Source organism: Cornus florida, unplaced genomic scaffold (genome assembly GCF_030987335.1).
Source record: "Cornus florida cultivar Cherokee Brave unplaced genomic scaffold, ASM3098733v1 CherokeeBrave_3.0.0_Hap2_Chr03, whole genome shotgun sequence".
Taxonomy (NCBI): domain Eukaryota; kingdom Viridiplantae; phylum Streptophyta; class Magnoliopsida; order Cornales; family Cornaceae; genus Cornus; species Cornus florida.
In genome coordinates, this window is record NW_026775573.1 from 6,090,560 (window position 1) to 6,105,260 (window position 14,701).

The 14,701-nt window shown below is 35.1% G+C and overlaps 1 protein-coding gene across 1 annotated transcript; it reads left to right on the top strand.

Annotated features, from left to right (window-relative positions):
* Positions 1-9,155: 9,155 nt before the first annotated feature.
* On the top strand, positions 9,156-14,007 carry LOC132299198 (uncharacterized). The gene is made up of 3 exons (XM_059795686.1): positions 9,156-10,549; positions 12,198-12,459; positions 13,524-14,007. The coding sequence occupies exons 1-3, from the start codon at positions 9,462-9,464 to the stop codon at positions 13,701-13,703; spliced, it is 1,530 nt and encodes a 509-aa protein (XP_059651669.1). The 5' UTR covers positions 9,156-9,461; the 3' UTR covers positions 13,704-14,007.
* The last annotated feature ends 694 nt before the right edge of the window (positions 14,008-14,701 follow it).

Below are 14,701 nucleotides of genomic sequence, written 5' to 3' on the forward strand. Positions count from 1 at the left end.
TGATCACTAGAACCTGGCCAGGGCATTTTAGTAAAATGTTTACTAAATTATTTTTCTATTATTTATTTAGAAAAATATTTATTTTGAAAAATCTTTTTATAAAAGAATTTAATTCAATGATCATAAGGATTAAATTGGTTACTCAAGGAATATAAAATATAAGCCATAGGTAGGACAATATATATTTTCCTGAGGCTACTTATGGATATTCGGTAGTGGAGGGGCTTATATGTAATTATTTAGTAGACAGGGCCTTGTCGTAATTTCTAAATCCTAGAGTGCAATTACAATACTATTGTGGTACTTCTTGTAATTAATAGGATATGATAGAGTTATCTATCTCTATCCAATTGTAGCTAGGATAAGGAAGCCCTCTTGGATCCTCATCTCTAGCCCTATATAATATAAACCATATCTCTGGTCATATATGCTGGATACATCGATACAAAATATTTTGGTCGTACATTATCCAGAATACAGAGATTTTGAGAGAAAAGGTTAGGGTTCCACAAAACCTATATTGGGGTAACAGAGGTGAAGACTCATTGGTGTTCAAGAGCAAAAGAGAACAATCCAATTTATTGTTATTCTCGGAGTATTGACGATTAATCAATCGTCAAAAAGGTATGAGATCCCTTCACAATATTTTTTGATTGATGAAAAATCACATGGATTAGATCCTGAAATTTTTTAAATGCTTCCGTTGTGCCAACAATTGGTATCAGAGCAACCCACGTGTTTTTCATTAAATCATTGTGAATTATGATTTGATTTCTTGATAAAGGTCTATGTTTGATTATTTTTATTCATGATCATGAAATTTATTTTGATAGCATGAATAAATTGATGTGTTGTATTTGACCAGACCCCCTACCTGATTATTGTGTACCTACTATTACGATTTGTATTGAGGGTCAAAGTGACTGCATAAAACAGCCGTGGTAGCGAAAATAGGCTACCCGGTGGGATTTTTTATTTTTGTTATTATTATTATTAGTGTAAAACAGTCCATCAGATGGACATCATTATTTTCCATTAATGATTTAATACCAAAGGTTTTACTTTTTACATGATGATTCATAATCATATAAGGGACGAACAGGCTGGAAAAAGGCTATATATAAAACAGTTTTATATAGGCAGTCCATATAGATTATTTTCTATTTAATACAATGATGATGGGCTTTTTGTGCACAGTAATCTAATAGTTTGAAAGTCTTGTGAATATACAATCACAATTCATGTATATATATATATTAAATTCATTACAGGCCACATTGATAGTCTAATGGTAACTTTTTGACTATCTAGCTAATGGTCAGACTATTGCTTTTGATCGATTACTTTACTGCTCGTTCAATGATATATGCGAAATTAGTATTTCGCCTATGTACAGTATGTTTTTTTTTTTTTTTTTTTAAGTATGCAATCTATTTTATTAATGAATATATATGTGCCATATACATGAATTATTAAAGTTTGATTGCAGGCACAGATTAATTATTTAATCTCTCTCATGGCCCGATTGAATTTTTAATTTATTATTTAATTACAGTTGATGTAATTATTTAATTAGTTCGGTATTTTAAAGGGCTGATCTAATAAAGATTGGTTTTCCCTAACCGAATAAGTTTATTTTATTTTATCTTGTTTAGGATTTCTGCAAGCCCTAAATTGGGTATAGGACAAAGCCTTGTACTATATTTAATAAAATTTAGGGTTGAGAAAGGATTCAAACAAGATAAGAGTTAAAGACTTTCAATGGAGGAATTTGGAGGTACAAGATGATCATGAAATGATATCTAACCGGCCATGAGAGGGGTTTTGCACTTTTTGGTGCAATATGATTTTTACTTATTATGTTTATATTCATGTGATAATTGTCTGCTTGAATGTCATATTTTATCCATGAATATTTTTTTCTACATGTTGGTTAATTTTAAACTAAATAAAATTGGAATGTTTTATTTGGGTAGTTTTAGGAAAATTAGCACTTTCCAAAATAATTTTAAAATATGATTTTCTGAAAATTAAAAAAAAAAATTATTATTAATTAAATTTTGTGAAAAGTGTAGGATTATTCCATAATCAAGCTCAAGAATTGACCTAGTTTGACCCAAATGGTTTAGGCTCATTGGGCCTAATATATTTTAAAAATGGATTCCAATATTATTTTGATTAAAATTAATATATTACATGATGATATTATACATGGGATGTATAAATTTTTTTTAAAACTCTCTAATTTCAAAAATTAAGTGGGAGCGGGATTTAATTTAAAATTCCACAGCCTTCCATTGTCGATCTATTGTAAGGTGGAACAAATACCTCGCCACCAATCTTGGGTGCTCCTCTGGAGGGTATTTGTTTCACTGGTTACTAGATATAGATATCGCATGATAGAACTAACGGCAGACGAATAGAGACGATCACCATCTGGAGGGTATTTGTTTCACTGGTTACTAGATATAGATATCGCATGATAGAACTAACGGCAGACGAATAGGGACGATCACCATTAGGAGACGGACTTTATTCAATTGCACTACTTCTAGACAATGGTATACACTTGACTAAGTGGGAGTACGCTCCACCTTAGGGGGTATTTTCACTTAGAGGCCAAGGATAAATCGGTTGCCGTATTTCATTTGGCATGAGATGCCTAGACAGTGGAATATGGTGGAAATTGTTTCCGTCTAATCAAGGTAGTGATATAATCTCTTGGTAGTGGCATGTTCTTATTGTCCCCTGAGAGAAATGAGTGAATACCTACATGGATTATTATTACCGATGTTTTCATTACATTACTGTTTTAAAGAGACCCACTGAAAGAGTATATGAAAACTAAAGTTTAATTTTTCTAAATGTATTCCCTTTTATTTATGCATGAATGTTTATATTTCAGATGTCAAATATTTTTAATTCGCTTGCTTCCATACTTAAGGACAACAAATTAAACACGTCGAACTATGTTAACTGGAAGAGAGATCTTCACACTGTGCTCACTCAAGAGTGCCCTCCTGAGCTTAGCCCTAATGACATCCAGGAGCACAAAGAAATTGATTCTAGTGCTAGGGTTGTCAAGGTTAAGGGCAATAAGCAATAGAAGTTCAAAGGGAATTGTTTCCATTGTGGCAAAAAGGGACACAAGAAAATGAATTGTTTGGTATATCTTGCTAAGAAGCACTCTGAAGATATTTTTCATTCACTTGTTGCTGAGACATGTTATGTGGCAGGATCTACAGATACCTGGTGTGTAGATTCTAGAGCCACTAACTATGTTTGCAATTCTTTGCAAGGGTTCCAGGAAACTAAAAAGCTAAGTGATGGGGAAATTTATCTTCAACTTGCTTCACAAGCAAGGGTAGCAGCAGTATCAGTGGGAGTGGTAATTTTAAAAATAAATGGTAGGAGTTTATTATTAGAAGATTGCCTTTATGTACCAGAAAGCAGAATAAACTTGATTTCTATTTCGGCTATTTCAAAATCTGGTTTTTCAGTACTATTTGATTCAAAAGTTTTGATAAAGAAAAATGGAAAGTTGATCTGCTCTGGTACATTGGTGGACGGTCTATATCTAATTACTCCTACACCTTATTCCTTGTATGATACTAAAATGATTGATACATCGAGTGTCTTACCACAAAAAAAAAAAGATTCCTTCAAATAATTCTACATATCTTTGGCATTTGTGTTTAGGTCATATTAATCTTAATAGGATCCAAAGACTGGTTAAGGATGGGCCTTTGGGTTTTTTAGTGGTTAAACCATTTCTAGTTTGCGAATCTTACTTAGAGGGTAAAATGACTAAAAGGCCATTTACGGCCAAGGGGCATAGAGCTAAAGAGGTATTAGAGTTGGTGCATACAGATGTATGTGGTCCTATGAACATCAGGGCTAGAGGAGAATATGAGTATTTCATCACTTTCACAGATGACTACTCTATGTATGGCTATGTTTACCTTATGCATCGCAAGTCTGAGGCTTTTGATAAATTCAAAAAGTTTCAGGTAGAAAGTGAAAAGGCAGACGGGTAAAAGCTTAAAAACTCTTCGATTAGATCGAGGAGGGGAATACCTCTTTAGTGGATTTGAGGACCATTTACGAGAAAATGGGATTATATCCCAAACATCTGCACTAGGCACACCACAACAAAATGGTGTTGCTGAAAGAAGGAATAGAGCCTCACTTGACATGGTAAGATCGATAATTAGTTATTCAAGTCTACCAGTATTCTTTTAGGGATACGCTCTAGAAACGGCGATTTATATTCTGAACTTAGCTCTATCTAAAGTAGTTCCTAACACTCCTTAGGAATTGTGGGCTGGGCGTAAGCCCAGTTTACAACATTTACGTATATGGGGGTGTCATGCACATGTGCGGAGAGGAAAGCTTGAGAAGATGGGACCAAGATCAGATGTTTGTCTTTTTGTAGGCTACCCAAAGGGTACAAAGGGTTATTCATTTTATGATCCTAAGGAGCAAAAAGTATTCGTTAGCACGAATGCTGTTTTTCTCGAGGAAGATTATATAATGAATGGTCATCTTGAGGAAGACATCTATATGATGCAGCCAGATGGGTTCATAGCAAAAGGCCAAAAGCATATGGTATGCAAGTTACATTGGTTTATTTATGGACTTAAGCAAGCGTCTCATAGTTGGAACATTCGGTTTGATCTAGCAGTCAAATCTTTTGGATTTGATCAGAATCCGGAAGAATCTTGTGTATATAAGAAGAGTGAAGGAAACGTGGTGGTGTTTCTACTTTTATATGTTGATGACATACTACTAATTGGGAATGATGTAGGAATGTTATCAACAGTAAAAATTTGGTTATCCAATCAATTTGATATGAAGGACTTAGGAGAAGCCAGTTACATTCTAGGGATTAAGCTTTTGCGAGATCGTAAAAATAAAATGTTGGGCTTATCTTAGACTGTTTATACTGATAAGATATTGGTCAAGTTTGGTATGCATAATTCCAATAGGGGTTTATTACCTTTCCGGCATGGAATTGCTCTTTCTAAACAATAGTGTCCTAATACACCAGAGGAGGAAAAGCGCATGAAGGCATTTCCTTATGCGTCAGTAGTAGGAAGCCTCATGTATGCTATGCTTTGTACTAGACCAGATATCTGTTTTGCAGTCAGCATGGTCAGCAAATATCAGTCCAACCCTGAACAAGAACATTGGATAGCGATGAAGCATATCCTTAAATATTTAAGGAGGACCAGAGATTACATGTTGATCTATGGGGGTGATGATTTACTTCCAGTGGGTTACACAGATTCTGACTTCTAGTCAGATAGGGATAACAGGAAATCTACCTCAGGATATGTGTTTACCCTTGGTGAAGAAGCCATTAGTTGGAAGAGTGTGAAGCAATCTTGCATTGCAGACTCCACCATGGAGGCCTAGTACGTAACAGCTTCAGAGGCAGCTAAATAAGCTGTATGGCTTAAAAATTTCCTCTTAGAGCTTGGAGTGGTACCACTGGCACGATCTTCTATTATCTTATATTGTGATAATAGTGGGGCAATTGCTCAGTCCAAGGAACCGAGGAACCACAAGAAGGGAATGCACATTGAACGCAAATATCATCTCATTAGAGATATAGTTCAGCGTAAGGACATTGTTGTCACAAAGACTGCATTTGCAAATAGCTCTGCAGATCCTTTCACTAAGACTCTACCTACTAGGGTTTTTGAGTCTCATGTTGAAGGGATGGGTGTTAGATGTAATGGTAATTGGCTTTAAGTGCAAGTGGGAGATTGTTGGGATTATAAGCCAATTATTTATTCGATATTTTATTAATAAATGTGATATTCATGCATTGGGTTTTAGATATATTTGTATGAGATACATTATAGTCCTTAAGTTGTATTATAGGTGACTTAAGTGTGTAAATGAGATTTAAACGTAGGAGATTTGGGCTCACCAGTTTCTTGCACCTTAACATTGTTCACAGTCAGTGATAAAAGTTGGGCACTTTTATCTGTAAGACTGTAACACACTTGACCTCTATAAGATAGGATGGTTTGTCTCAACCATTAGTGTAGTTGACTCTAAGGTAGTGTGTTAGTGTGCTTGGAGTACATTGAACTGAATCACCATAAGATCACACCATACAATGTACTGTCATTATTCTGGTGTGTTTCTTATCTACTAAATTCATAGACTCTAAATCTTGAGAGATTTAGTGAACTCAAGTTTCAGTACTAGTCACTTTGACTTACCAATGTGTGAGATCTTTTTAAGGTCAATACAACGGTATCTTAGGTGGCTAATATTGGAGCTCTGGAAACACAAATGCTCAACCCCTTGATGCAATTTAATAAGTTTGATCACTGGAACCTAGCCAGGGCATTTTAGTAAAATGTTTATTAAATTATTTTTCTATTATTTATTTAGAAAAATATTTATTTTGAAAAATTCTTTTATAAAAGAACTTAATTCAGTGATCATAAGGATTAAATTGGTTACTCAAGGAATATAAAATATAAGTAAGCCTTAGGTGGGACGGTATATATTTTCCTGGGGCTACTTATGGATATTCGGTAGTGGAGGGGCTTATATGTAATTATTTAGTAGATAGGGCTTTGTCGTAATTTCTAAATCTTACAGTGCAATTACAATACTATTGTGGTGCTTATTGTAATTAATTGGATATGATAGAGTTAACTCTATCTCTATCCAATTGTAGCTAGGATAAAGAAGCCCTCTTGGATCCTCATCTCTAGCTCTATATAATTTAACCGTATCTTTAGTCATATATGCTGGATACAAAATATTTTGGTTGTACATTAACCAGAATACAGAGATTTTGAGAGAGAAGGTTAGGGTTCCACAAAACCTATATTGGGTGGGGTAACAAAGGTGAAGACTCATTGGTGTTCAAGGGCAAAAGAGAACAATCCAATTTATTGTTATTCTCGGATTATTGACGATTAATCAATTGTCAAAAAGATATAAGATCCTTTGCAGTATTTTTTGATTGAGTAAAAATCACGTGGATTAAATCCTGAAATTTTTTAAATACTTCCGTTGTGCCAACAAACACATCCACCACTTATTCCACCATCCAAAGTCCTCCTCATCGGTTTCCCATGGCCGTTTGTGACATTAAGCACTCGTGTTAATCCAGTGTTGATCCCATCAGAATTGATAGGGATATCAATTGGAGATATATCTATTAGTGTAAAGTTGACTATACCAAATCGACATTAACCATTTACACCCGCTCTTTTGAAATGGAAATCAAAAGGCAAGTGGGTCATTCACTTGTATCATTCTTTTTGTAGTGATTTATGAGTTGAATTGCTTTCTTGTCCTTTTCATTTTTATCTTTGTTGTCTTTTTCATCTTCATTCATGTCCTCTTTTATTTATTCTGTAGTTCATCAAAAAGTTTTTAATCTGGTAGAAAGTTTAGCTTAGTCTTATGAGATGATTACTCTTAACTTCGGTTCATTCAATTAAGTGTCCACCACCACCACCACCACCACCACCACCCTGGATGATATGTGCTTTTCTCTCTTTTCTGAAAGGGTAGGTTGTGAGTTCAAAGTTCAAATCCTATTAGGAGCTTTTAACTTCTCGGGAAAAAAAAATTAAAAATTTATTTGTATAAATTGAATAATCGCAACTAAACTCATTTTGATTAACACTGTTTCACGCAGAGTTATTGCCTCTTCACTCTTCTCTCCTCAAAATCTTGAATTATGGCAAGTACTCTCGAACTAGACTTCATAGAATTGATTTGGGACAAGGAGTGCTCATGCAGTCAACCGAAATTGTTTGATTTAAGACTTTGGTTAAGTTCACAAATTTGTAACACAAGTTAAGCAAGTGTTGCTAATAAAAATAAAAAATAAAAAAAACAAATAAAGGTTCACTTTATCTGAAAATCAAATTCAGCATTATCCAAAGAATGATACCAAATTATTTTGACAAAAATGGATTATGATGTTTATATAATTGGTCAAACTTTGCTGCGGAATCAAAATTTGCATCTCAAGGCATAATTTATGATAAGTGCTTGATATCTAGAGTCTAAATCAAGATTAAGGGCTATTTTAAGTTGGAGTTAGTTGGTTATGGCTTGTTTGACTTCAAATTAATATTGATTAAAAAGAATTAAAAAATAAAAGAAAAATCCAATATCTGAATGCGAACATGACACGTGGAAAGCCCAACTTGTTAGTTGGATTGACTTTTCGATTAAGTCGTTTGTCATTTCAGACAAGTAAAGTGAGTTTGAAAAGCATTTTTTCTTTTCTTTTTTATTTTTTTCTTCTGAAAAATAAAAAATAAAAAATTTGAAAGAAGCTAATCAATTGATTAAAAGATCTTTAGACAACATCAGTAGACCTTTTTCAAAAACAGTAAACCTCCAAATTTAGATTTTTAAAAGGAATGCTAAACCTTCTAGAAAAGTAAAACTCCAAATATAGATATTTTTAAAGAATGCACTTTATTCCCAAGGTATTGGTCAAAAGGAACATGACTCAAATGAAATGCGTTAAGATAAATTTTTTGTTTTTTTAGTTAACTCGATGTCTGGGATAACTTGACAATTCCACTAATTTTCAAAAACTCAAAAAGGTATCTTTCTACTCAGACCTGGTAAGTCATTAGAGAGACAGCAAAAATCACCTAGCAGGACTCGAACCTCAGATCTTGAGCTTGCTAAGTTCTAAAATCCGGTAAGTCATTACAGAGACAGCAAAAATCACCTAGCAGGACTCGAACCTCAGATCTTGAGCTTGCTAAGTTCTAAAATCCAATAAGTAAATCGCTAAGCCATATCCGAAGTGAATAAAGATAGAATTATTTCGATGTTGATCAAATATTGATCACGTGGTATAATAATTTGAAGGTCTTTTTGATAACCTTTTTATTTCTTATTTATTGTTTTAGTTTTAACATAATCAGTATTCATGTAAGAAATATTTTTAAGAAAAGAAAAGAAAAAAAAAATGTTGGACTTGCATGTGATAAAAATTTGGTGAAAAAAGTGTGAATTTACAATTTACCAAAATTAGGAAGAAAAAAAAAAATTGAAGGGAAAACCACTAAGATGGGAGTGGCATTTTAGTAGTTGTGTCTAAAATACAAGGGTAAGTTAAATCTTCAGTTCTCATTCTCAATGGTTTGTCTCTGGTTTTAAAATTACGCTTCACAAAAACCATTAACACTGCGCACAATCCGCTAAGAGTATGTGTGTGTGACTGTGTGTACATATATAGAATATTGATTACCCATTTGCAGATATATATAAATATTAGAGAGAGAGAGGCATATAACATATACCCAACCATTCTAGAGAGAGAAACGGCGATTTCTCATATATCTTACATACAGAAAATCCATAGCAAAAGACCACAGAAAGAGCAGAAAAGAAAAAGCTTAGAGAGAGAAGTGGAAAGTTAGAGAGAGAAAGATATCGTATTTACATATGTAATGCATCACAAGAAATCTGAAGAACAAATCGGAAAAGAAAGCAGCGGTGTCTCTTCCGATTTCAACCCTACACCGCCTCTTCTCGGTTCTTCAATTTACCAGAAACACCAAGGCCTCAATTTTCAATTCACTCCGCAAACTCTATCTTCTGAGACAAACCCTCAAGTTCTCATCGACCTAACGGAGTGCCAAAATGACCGAATTACCCCTTCCCCTTGGCCCAAAATTGCTCCTCATAAGCGACCTCTGGTGACCCAAACAACAAAATCTTCAAGTTATCTATCTAAAACCCCAACTTTGTCCAATTCTCTTCATCAATACCCTTATTCTTCGTTGAAGAATCACTTCCCATATCGGTTCCCGAACCCTTTGGCGTCCAAAGCAGCCGCATTTCAACTCTTCCACCGCCTCCGCCTCCGCCACCTGCGCCGCCTCCACGGCCATGTCCGCTTCATTCTGTTGTTGTCTCTTCCCCTTTTCTATTTCTTGGTTTCGCATCCAAGTCACTCTCTTGTTCTTGATTTCTTCTCGGCTTTCGCATTCTCCACTGCCCTTTTAATTTCTCTCAATCTAGCACTTCCTCGCCTTCCATCAATTCGCCTATTGCTTGCCCGTTCGTTCCCAATCAAGCTCACCTCCTCCACTCCGGTGTCCAGACCGCCATTGCCGGTGTTCTGGTCAATTGGGTCCGGGCCAATATCGGAGAAACGGGTGAATTCGGGATGTTCGGTTCAGGCTTATAGCAATGGGGATGTTTACGAGGGTGAATTTCATAAGGGGGAGTGTTCTGGCAGTGGGGTGTATTATTACTACATGAGTGGGAGGTATGAGGGTGATTGGATTGATGGAAAATATGATGGATATGGAGTGGAGACTTGGGCGAGAGGAAGTAGGTATAGGGGGCAGTATAAACAAGGCCTTAGACATGGATTTGGGGTGTACAGGTTTTATACAGGTGATGTTTATGGTGGCGAATGGTCGAATGGGCAGAGTCATGGGTGTGGTGTCCACACCTGCGAGGATGGTAGCCGGTATGTGGGGGAATTCAAGTGGGGGGTCAAGCATGGGCTTGGTCACTACCATTTCAGGTAATTGTGGAGATGGGTTATTGGATTTTATTTTCATTTATAAGAACCTGATGTTTTAGTAGTTAGATTCATTTGCGGTTACTAGATTATTGTTTGATAAGAATTTTGTGATTTTGAATGCTTTCATGCATAATAATTTGGTTTTTGTTCTCACTCATGGAGTTCATACCATATGGGGTTTTGTTCTTGTAGTTTGTTGAATGTGCAGGGGGTTTCTTTGATTATGTAAGCTGTGTAATTGGTTGCATTGTAATGTTTTTATTAAATCGGAGATAAGCTTTAAAGATTCGAACTTTGGCTGATGAATTTGGACCATGAAATTGACGCAATGTGGATATTAGATTGCATGGGTGGTGTTCCTGTTAGTGGGGAAGATTTTATGTTGATGTTGTGATGCGTTAGTGCATTGCTATCTACTCAATATTGTGTTTCACATTTGGTTTCTTAAATACAATATCCTAACTTCTTTATTCTTTTGGGTCAAATGGGCGGGATTGTAATTCTATGAATTGTCTCTTGCATTTTGTTGATAGCTTACAGTTATAGTGTCATCCTAGACGGCTTTTGTTTCCTTTGGGAGCGCTTTCCTTTTGAGTGCCTTTAATGAAATCTTACTTATCAAATATATAGGGTGTGTGTGTGTGTGTATATATATATATATATATATATATATATATATATATATTTTTTGTGTTTCGTGAATGTACTGGAAAAAAATTATAATACAAATTATTTCTGTTAGAAGTGTTTCTATATATAAGTTTATGCTGAGCTGAAATATTGAAATGCAACCATTTTAAAATCAGTCGTGAAATAATGAAGTGAAACAAAATTACTTGTAGTTAGCTTATGTATGACTGGTACACCAAAAAAGGGAGTCTAGTTTTAGTTTACAAGCTCTTAGACAATAGAAAACAATAGTCAGGGGACATGGACGGGACATATTAACATTGATATGATGATGACATTTGTGAAAGACAACCTCTAAATTGTGTATGCTTATATGTGTTTGTGTGAGAAATAGAGAGGGGACCTAATTATTCAGTAGGGGCAAAATAAATTATAAGATTTGACTCCATATAGAATGTTAAATATGGACAAACTTGGCGAAATGGTGAGATTGAGCATGCCAAATATGTTGGATATTTCAGTGATATATTCTTCTTATTGGTATATTTCATATCCTTACTAATAATAGATAAGGTTCATATTCTGAAAAACCTTGATCTTTTTTTAATCCTTTTTTTTTGGTCCCATTTTTTTTTCTATTCCCAAATCGATACTTCAGACTTGGTGGCCATTGTCTGAAGAGTTATTTTTTATCCTCACACATGGCAAATCGACCATCCATAAACTGTTTCATCATGATTCATCTAGAAGAATTTGCTGTCATTCTTGTCTTGGTATTGATTCCTAAAGAAGATATAACTAGCTGCCACATCTCCACTTGGTTCAGCCTGGAAATGATTAGATCTCACCTTACATTGAACACTGAATTTTATAGTTTTCTGCAGCCATAGCTATATGAATAATCACATGCCACAAAAATGCATTTCTGTACAAGGCCACATGTAAAATCATATTTTTTATTCATTTTTTATTTTTAAATCTACATCTGGGCATTTACTAATCTGAATATCATATCTAGAAACGGAGACACATATGCTGGAGAATATTTTGCAGACAAGATGCATGGGTTCGGGATCTATCGTTTTGCAAATGGGCATCGGTATGAAGGAGCGTGGCATGAGGGTAGAAGGCAAGGACTTGGAGTGTACACTTTTAGAAACGGTGAGACCCAATCCGGGCACTGGCAGAACGGGATTCTCAACATCCCAAGCACACAGAGCATCGCATGTCCTTCTTCTCCTGTTGCTGTATATAATTCCAAAGTACTCAATGTAGTCCAGGTATTATTTATATTCTTGCCTTGATTTTTAGGAATTACGCCCTAGAAGTATTTAACTATTAAGTGATTATCCGCATTGTGAGAAATATGTGATCCAGAATGTGTGACGCTTGCCTGATTTAAAGTGTCTGTCTCTTAAACTATGTGTAAGCAACATCTTCATTGGATTTGGTCGATCTCATTCTAGGATCTACATTTAAGTTCACTCACCACAACTATTATTCAATTTTCTTGCACAAATGTTCTGTTCTATATATGGGCATTTTTTGAGGTTTTTTGCTGAAAATTTGTGGTTTTGCAAATATGTTAAACTGAATAGAAGGTTTTCACTTTTCAGCATGTTTTGAAGATAAATTCTCCACCTTATTGTATTTTTCTTGTTTTGGTTAAGGCCAAGGGCATGGCTCAAGTGTAGTCCCATCTTCAAAAGGTTCTAAGTTTGCATGCCATGTCAGCATGAGAACAAAGTGTTAAACCTCATCTATTTATGTGCCTATCATAACATCTTGTAGAGATTTAAAGTTGAGTACAATTTGATGAGTTTTTTCCATAAACTTGGAACATACTTTTTCTTCAACCATCCAGTTAGGTAGGATTTGATAAAGCTAGATGTTGGAAATATCATGTTGATCTGATAGCAGTGTTTCACTACATGACCGTGAAATATGATCCTTTCATCTTGACACGGCATATTATATAATAGTGGGTTGGTTTGGTTTTTTATGTGATTTGCTGCTGGTTCTAATCTTTGGAGAACCAATCAATTCTAAGTCGGCTTGATTTTCTCCTGAGCTATCCAAATGACCCAAGTCATTTCCATGAAAAAAGAAAAAGAAATCAGTCTTATGTACTCTTTCACCGCAAGCTAAAATGTTCACCAATAGGAGAGACCTCACAATTTGTAAAGTTGGAACTGTATGCCTATTCCAAAAACAGGTCACAGGAATGAAGACATAAATTGCATCTACTCTTCAAAATTTGTCAAAACACCTGAGAGAAACACAAATGAAACAATTAAAGAAAAAAAGATGAAGGCATTTCTAATCTGATCTTTCTTACTATCAGGAAGCACAACGAGCAGCAGAGAAAGCCTATGACGTAGCCAAGGTGGATGAAAGAGTGAACAGGGCAGTGGCAGCAGCCAACAGGGCAGCCAATGCAGCTAGAGTTTTGGCAGTCAAGGCTTTTCAAAAACAAATGCATCATAATGGCAATGGTGAGAACATTCCTACGCCTATTCTGTGAGAGACCAAGTAGACCTGATTATATCTGTAACTCAAGTTACAAGTTTCTACTACACAAGGTTGCTGCTAGAAGAGGATGACGCTTTGTTACTTTTCTGTTAAACTCAATTCTTGTTCAGTTTAATTTCCCTCTTACTGCATTTTTCTAGTAGAGGTGTGTCATTTTTGTTCGTTTGTGTAAAGTTATTTTGTGTAAAGTTGACCTAGCTGTAACGCAAGTGCTCGTGCCTAGGTAAAACCTTAACCCAGCTGATTTTTTCTTTTTCTTTTTTTTTTCAGCAAAATGGTAAGTATATAACCCTGCTGATGTTGCTTGTTAATTAGTGACAAATTGTATGGAATTCTCTTGGCATAAACTGAGATTGAGGAATTGTGAATTACAAACTTCTCTCGGATATCATTAGAATCCTTGCAAAATGTAATGATCTGTATTTCGTTACCTTGGGCCACAGGATGAGGGCATGGGCTGTTCATTAGAAAAAAGAACCATATTCTTTTCCAGATATTATGCATGCTTGAAAAAGGGAGGCATCACAGGGTTGAAAATCTCAGCCAATAGCTTTAAACATCCAAGTAATACAACTGCACAATGTCAATAAAGGTCACACACAACCTCATTACATCAATATCTAATGTATTTTCCTTTCCCATTGCACATCTCACAATACTGAACTCTAAAAAAACTAAAAAGATTTCAAAACATATTTATTTTTAAAGTACCACTTAAAAACTTGCAACGCTAGAAATTCTCAGTGCTTAATTTTCCACACTCTATAGTTTTATCAATGACATTCACTTCTGCCCATGACTTGAATGACATTTGCCAATGAAGATCTGTATAAATGTTTAATTTCACAATTACTCTTGGGTATAGGGAAGCCTTGCTTGAAGCTTTCCACCATATTTATGCGCAAATAGCTAGCAGAAGACAACTGTAGCTACCAAGTTACACCAGAATAAATAACATTGAATAACACAGACTTAAAATCTCACCGGAAC